At 39.8% G+C, this 7,983-nt stretch overlaps 1 protein-coding gene across 1 annotated transcript; it reads right to left on the minus strand.

Moving 5' to 3' along the window:
* Positions 1 to 6,721: 6,721 nt before the first annotated feature.
* Positions 6,722 to 7,536, minus strand: LOC124087697 (olfactory receptor 7A10-like). The gene is made up of 2 exons (XM_046436667.1): positions 7,185 to 7,536; positions 6,722 to 6,900 (listed from the first exon to the last, which is right to left on the minus strand). Exons 1-2 carry the CDS (start codon positions 7,534 to 7,536, stop codon positions 6,722 to 6,724), a joined length of 531 nt encoding a protein of 176 aa, XP_046292623.1.
* Between the last annotated feature and the right edge of the window lie 447 nt (positions 7,537 to 7,983).

Consider the following 7,983-nt stretch of genomic DNA (forward strand, 5'->3'; position numbering starts at 1 on the left):
TCCTGTGTGGATTCTGAGAAATTTGATCTCATAGAATGTCAACATAGCATGATGGTCACCAGAAGCTGAGGTGCATTCTGGGCTCAAAGGGATGAGGAGAAGCTCCTCAAGGGGAAAAAAAATTACAGTAAGAGAAGAGGAATAGCTTCTGGTGATGTATTGCACAGTAGGGTAATTATAGTTAAAAATAACATGTTCCCTATTTTAAAATAGATAGAGGGGAGGACTTTGAATGTTTGTCACAGAGAAATGATAAATGATTCATAAAATTAAGCCAATTATACTTGTTCAATTATTATACAATTTATACATATATGTAGATATAAAGTTATTTTTGTGAACTTGTATAATTATATGTCAATTAAAAATAAAGCAAAAACTAATTACTGAGTACCAAGTACGTTCCGCACATTGGATCAGTAATCTATATGAGTTAAAACACAGAAGTCCACATTATCCAAAGAGAGGGAAAGCACAAAAGCAAAAATGTTTAAAATCACTTAATATGTCTCATGGTGATGGGTACTAAGAGGAAAAAGAAAGAGCAGAGGAGGTTGTAGTTTTACAGCAATGCAGGGAACACCAGCAGAAAGACGGGCATCCAAAGAGAGACCACAAGGAAGGCAGGGCAGGAGCCACCAATCATCCTCAGTGGAGTGGTCTTTATTGGGGGACAGTCAGTGCACAGGTTCTAAGGAACATGCTTGTTTAAAAAACTGAGGCATAAAAGAAAGCTGTTGGCAAGGAGGAGGAAAAAGACCGAGAGTGATGAGAGATGGTGTCAGAGAATATTAAAGAGTGAGCTGGCCTCACTACTCTCTGAGGCTACAAGGTACATCCACACCCTGAACCTCTTGCTCTTAGATTTGCTGCAAACACATTCTGTGGATTGCAAAAGGATTCCCTCCTTGCTACCACCTGAGAATAAGTTCTGGCCTCTAGCTGCTAAGAATCACCCTGGAATATATAACATCAGGTCGCCTTTTCTGAGCCCTCCATGAGGCAAACACACACACTCACACACTCTCATAGCCTGATTTATACCACGGCCTCTCTGCCCCAGTCAACCTGATAAGGTTGTGAGCTTCCACAAAACAAGCTAAGTTTGTCTTTTCCCTGAAGAATGTGGACAGGGTACCTAGAGAGTCCACTTGACACTCTTTCCATGAACAAATGAGTGAACCCACCTAATATGCAAACACAGATATGACAAATTGTGGTATAAAGGTGTATTAAGAAGTGTAATGCAAAAAAACTATCAATAAGAGTGCTCATGTATAATGGCATAATTTGTTGTGAACATACTTTATATACAGAGTTATGAAAAATTGTGCTGTGAATTGGTAATTATGAATGTAATGCATTCCACTTTTGTCATGTATGAAAGAAATAAAAAAAAGAATACTTCTCTTCTGTGTTTAAAAAGGAGCATGAAAAGCTGTGCAGTTAACAGAGGGAGAAAGCGAAATAGAGAAGGATGGGGAGTGAGAGAAAAGGAGAGAGAAGGCAAAGGGGTGGACAGAACCTGAAGAGGTGAGGGCAGAGATAGAGTGAGCTGATGTGGACAAAGGGGAACAGGACCTTGCAAGTCCAGGTATCTCTTCTCCAGGAGGAAAAGGCTGCCTTGGTCCTGGCAGTATTCCAATCCCAGTGACCCTCACTGAGTGCCCAGCAAAAACTTTAAGCAGCAAAATACATTTGCCCAAAACACCAAAGTAGTGACATCATTTTCTCAATCTACATTTTAAATGTTTTCATTATTGCTTTTCAGTGATGCATAATGTTGGGGTCATTAAATATTTTTAGTTGTAGATAGTCACAATACCTGTATTTTATTTACTTATTTTTTCTGAGAATTGAACCCAGTGCCCACACCTGCTAGGCAAGTGCTCTGTCCCTGAGTCCTAGCCCCAGCCCTGTTGGGGTCATTTTGACACAATCTCACATGCAGGGAATCTACTTTGCTCCACTTTAGTCCCCAGTACCTCCGTTTTCCCTCCTCTCCTCCCTCCCACTGTTCCTCTTCCTTGTGTCAAGGAACCTGGCAGACCATACACTTCAAAAGAAAAAAAAAAGGACCAATGTCAAACATCAGCAATTCACAAGAGGAGATATCCAAGGTACCTACAGGAAAGTGGGGAACATTGAATATGAAATAGCAGATTTGTCTTCCCTAGTTCTGCCCCTTTCACCTGACCTATTGTCTTGTCCCTAGTTATGTTGCAGATAAGGCAGGCCTTTTCTCACTATTTTAAAATCATTACAGAATCATTGTGCCTCTTCACTGAGTATATATGTGATAATTCCATATATCTATGTGCTATGTGACGATCACATCAGGGTAATTAGTGTTTCAATCTCCTTAAGTTCTACCATTACTTTGCTTGTTTTGTGTGTGTGTGTGGCATTATTTCATGATTGTTCTTGGGTTTGGGGCTTTTTAAAATTTTTTGTACATGTTATATTGTTAGACATAATAATTATATATGTTTATGGGGCATGTTGTGTTGTTTTGATACATGAGAATATTGCATAATGATCAAAAAAGAGTACTAGCAAGAAAATGTAAAAACAAATTGCTTGTGCCTTGGAAATAAAAGATAATGAAGTAGAATAAAAACTTATGATTGCATCTTTCATATTTAAAGAGAAACAAACTCCAATATACTTGTGGATGGTGAATATGATCTACAGTAAAATGATGAGGAGCAATCCCTGTATTGTATTGTGGAAAATCAAGAGGCACAGAGACCTAAGAGACACATGAAAAGAAGTTGGAAATATGTTGAAAAGTTGACTTATTAGTGCAAGGAGTGCAGAAGAACTTTCACCAGCATTTTCATTTAAAGCAAGTATTCAAAAGTCAAGAAATATGTGTTGAGTCACATCTCTCAGAATGAAAAACCCTGCCAGGAGCCCAATAACAAACACTGATCTATTGGAAAACATTAGAATCTGTAGACTTTCAGAGATTCCCCACAGATACATCTCCACTTATGTGCTGTGCATATGTAAATGAAAGTAGGGACAACATGCAAAATCAGTGAAAAAAATCTAAAGAATTAAAAAAAAATAGAATGAGAAGGAATACACTCCAACCCTAAGCAAAGGGTCTTAAAAATTTGAAATAGAGAAGTCAAAGGCCATCCCACTGACTTCATCTTGACAGGTTCTGAAATACTTTCAATGAAAAATTCTTTGGCATATGCATCTTCACTTATTAAGTTAGTTCATTTTCTTTGTGGATACCCAGAGAGGAAGAGGATTCAATGAAATATCTATATCATTATTTTCTCCTGCAGGAATTTATTTACAGAAATTCCTAAATCAGACCTTTCTCACCAATATGAAACTGTGCTGAAATATGTTTCATTATAACTTTTTTTAAAAAAAAATGAGCTCCCTCCAGTGCAATCTCTCTATACTTAATACTGGATTTACCCATTTCCCTTCATTGTAAAGGTATGCAGACTTACATTTTACTTTATTTGAACCACTTGTGCCTCTCATCCCTCTTCTAATTGAGATTCTGTTACCATAAGTTAATGGTCAACAGTGATCCCGTGTTGCTGATTTCTTGGTCACTTCTCCTTTTTAGTACCTTATAAATCCATTAATAAATTGAGCTAGCTGAGGACACCACCATCTCTGGGCTGCAGGCCAGGCTAATTGGGCTCTCAGGGAACCTCAGGTGGAAGCTCCTGCCTTCATTCTCTTCAGTCCTCTCCTGCAGTGTCTGCTGGGTCCCCAGGCTCACCTGGGTAGCATCTCTGATGGGAGGGTCTTCATGCACAGGCTTCAGTTCTTCCCTGGAGGTTGAAGGTGCAGAGTGAGGCTCTAACCCCAGAAAAGAGAACAGAAATGGGTCCAGCTTTGGTCCTCAAGTCAGATCTCAAGATCCTGAAAAATCAAGTATGCCCCAGGGTGTACACTCAGGGAGAGCAGGAGCAATCACAGCCCACAGCTTTCCCTATCTGCTTATTAGGCACATGTCCTTCTTTATACTGCAACCTCTAGGCACCTGTTTTCCCTGCAGAACTCTGGTCTATAATCAAGAAAGGAAGAGTTTGCATAGATCCCCTGAGATCAGAGTGCTATTAATCTGCCCCTTTTTACCACCAATCCATGAGCCTCGCCTTCCCTATATCCCACCACCCATCACAACATCCACCCTTTGTGCTCCACTTTTCTTACCATGTTGAAAGCTAAGAAACCTTCCCTGGTTATTTATCTCTGTCCTCAAAACACTGACTCACATTGGGGACACAGTCTTTGGCATCTCCAGAAGTTTTCTCTGTCCCTCTTTAACGGAAGAGTGAGCTGTGTTTTTTGAAATGCAAAACCATAAGACAGCACCTCCTGCACTCATCACACTTTGCTGACAATACCTGAAAGTTCATGCTGGTAATGAACATACATTTTTATAATGAGGGACTAAATGATGGTTCTTGATTTCAGATGTGAGTATGACTTTGATAGAAACTAAATACCCGGCTATGTTATTGATGAGGTTGCCTGAACAGAGGAACTCAGGACTCTGGCAAGATCTCGGAACAGTGTGGGCTTCCCATGTGTGTGCAGAAGGGAGGGAGTAGGAGAGGTTCTTAAGTAGTAAAAGCCACAGTGTAAATCACACTTCCATCTGTACCGTCTCCCCTAGTACCTACACAGTAGAGAGTGAGGGCAATGAAAATCAGAAGCCAACATTTCTTTATTGTCTCAAATCTGTTTATTTTGATATCCAACATTTATACCCCAATCAGAAAGCAAACTTCACCACAGTCTTCTGTACGTTTTATATCTGGATTGACAGAAAGCCACAGCACATTATCAACAGGTCGGTGTTCTCTTTCATTTACCTGCTCTTGATTGAAGAAATACACAGTGTAATTTTAAGCACAGGATGCACCATGACAGGAGTGACAGCTTACAGTTACATGGGAGAAAGTGAACAGCAATCACAGGTTCAAGAGGAAAGGGAAACACATCAAAATGTGAACAGTTTATAAATGGCTTCCTCAGATGTCAATCACTTATTATTTATAATTTTAATGGAACTTTTAATTGGAGCAAATTGTAGATTAATGGGCAGTAGTAAAAACTGACAGGGAGAAATCCAAAGCCCCCTTCGTGAGTTTCTACCATGGTAACACTGAGCAAAATATCACAGCCAGGTATTTACACTGATAAGAAGGAAATGAAATCACAGCAAAGAGAATTGTCCATGGCCATGTTTACTGTAGCATCATTCATAATAGCTACACTATGAAGTTGCCCAAGTGCCCATCACCTGATGAGAGGAGGAAAGAAACGTGGCATATATACAACCTAAACATATTCAGCCATATGTAAAAAAGAAATCCTGTTATTTGGGGCAATGTGGATGCACCTGGAGGATATTGTGCTCAGTGAAGAAGGCAGATACTGAAAGACAAGTACTTCATGATGTCTCAAGTGGAGGTTTAAAAAAAAAGTAAAATGTCACCCTGAACATAGGGTAGAGATTACTAGATGTTGGGAAGGGGTTGGAGAGGGTGGATAAGGGAGGCTGGATTTGATCAGTGCACCCTGTGGGCAGGTGTGGAAATGTCATGCTGAACCTAACATTTACAATAATTTATGATATTCAAAATAAAATACAGAATAGCTCCCATCAGTCATGTGTCCCAAGTTTTGCCCTGTTACAGCCCCATCTACTCCCCTCTATGCCCAGAACCTGGACCTTTGAACAAATAATCTAGAGTCTAGACCTTTGAATCGTTAATCTATTAACCATTAATATATTTCTATCATTTCAAAAATGTTGTCTAGTGCATAGAAATATGTGCCTGTCAAAAAAGCAAAGTAGATAACTCTGGGAACCTATTTTGTCCATGTCTATGTTAGGCACTGTGGACACTATGCTGAAAAATAAACAAGATCCAAAAAGTTGAGAATAAGACCTAATTACCAGCTAACACCATGGTGTGCTAAAGGCTACCTTATGAAGATTGGAAATTCTGGAAGTAATACAGGAAAAAACATGAATACACAATTGAAGATTTATTCTCTGTCAGGGATGGTGGTGCATGCTTCTAATCCCAGTGACTCAGGAGGCTGAGTCAGGAGGATCAAAGTTTAAAGTCATCCACAAAAATTTAGTGAGGCCCTAAACAACTTAGCAAGTCACTATCTCAAATAAAAGTCAGAAATGTCTATGGATATGGCTCAGTGGTTAAGCACCCTTGGGTTCAATCCATAGTACTAAAAATATTTTTTTTCTCAGATTTGCCTCAACAATAAAATTATGAAAACAGCCTTATTTGATAAATATTTTCACATATGAATATAAATCATGACTATTTTAGTAAAATAAATAAGTAAATACCATGACATATGTCATGATATTTACTTATTTATTTCTAAAATTATATCTCATGGAACACATGAGAATTCTCAAGAATTTCTCATCCAAAGATGGGAATATTATGAGAAAGTTCAGAAATGACAAAGAAAAGGATTGAATTTCATAGAGATCAGAATGTGCAAAAAATAATGATTCAGTGAAATTGTATGCAGAAGTCAAAATCAAAGAAATGGAAATGCAAGAATAAAGGAGAAGGAGCAAGTTCTGCTTCCAGAATCTGATAAAGAATCTCAGATTCTGAATTGGAGGCTCTGAGCTCTGCAATCAGGGGCACTTATTCAGTCTCAATACAATTGGCACTTTTATCTTTCTCTCTCAGATTCTTCTCAGAGCACTCTTGAGGTCCTTGTTCCTCAGACTGTAGATGAAGGGGTTCAGCATGGGGGTAACCACAGTGTACATCACAGAAGCTGTTGCAATGGAGTGTGAGTTTTGGGTCACAGCAGAACTGAGGGACACACCCAGGCTTGTGCCATAAAATAAGGAGACACAGAGAGGTGAGACGCAGAAGTGGAGAAGGCTTTGTTCTTGCCCTGAGCTGATGAGATTGCACAGATGGAGGACACTATCCTACAGTAAGAGTAAAGGATGCCAGCGATGGGGCCACCAGCCAGATATAGAGCAGCAAACTATATCACCACCTCATTGAGAAAGGTGTCAGAGCAGGCACGCTGAACCACCTGGTTAAGTTCACAGAAAAAGTGTGGAATTTCCAAGTCTGTGCAAAAGGACAGCCACAACACCATTAAGCTTTGTAACAATGCATGTAAAAAACTCACAACCCAGGACACCAGAACTAGCAATCCACAGAGCCTGTGTTTCATGATGACCATGTAGTTCAGGGGGTGACAGATGGCCACAAACCGATCATAGGCCATCACAGTCAAAAGGAAGACATCCAACCCAACAAAGAGTACAAAAAAGTGCATCTGGGTGATGCAGGCTGCATAGGTCATGACCTTGCTCTGTGTCTGGATGTTCACCAGCATCTTGGGGATGGTGGTGGAGGTGAAGCAGATGTCCACAAATGATAGGTTGGAGAGGAAGAAGTACATGGGCGTGTGCAGGTGAAAGTCTGAGATGACAGCCTGGCTGATGAGCAGGTTCCCCAGCACAGTGACCAGGTACATGGACAGGAAAAGGCCAAAGAGGAGAGGCTGCAGTTCTGGGTCCTCTGCAAGTCCCAGAAGAAGGAATTAAAAGGTGAGTATCATTCCCTGATTCCGAATGCATGTGACTACCAGAAATTAGAAAAAGAGCATAAGTAATTTCCCATAGACAGGTATTACATCATTGAAGTTAGACAATACATATCTTGCTGTAAAGAGATTAATTTTAGGAATGGGTGTGTAGCTCAGTGGAGGAGTGCTTGTCTAACATGTGCAAGGCCAATGATACCATCATTAGCCTCACAATAAACAAAAAGAAAAAAAAATGGAAAGAATATAATTAGTTTCTACAGAACGTGCATGTGTCGTGTCCCCCTAAAAGATGCTGTGCCATCTCTGTTGATGAATTCCACTTTTACACTCACGGTTTTAATAGGAAGTCATGTATTTCAGAATTCTAAAGGGAAC

This window comes from Marmota monax, unplaced genomic scaffold, assembly GCF_021218885.2.
Source record: "Marmota monax isolate L192 unplaced genomic scaffold, Marmota_monax_Labrador192_F-V1.1 WCK01_AAM20220418_F8-fsc00021, whole genome shotgun sequence".
In the NCBI taxonomy this organism is placed as follows: Eukaryota; Metazoa; Chordata; class Mammalia; order Rodentia; family Sciuridae; genus Marmota; species Marmota monax.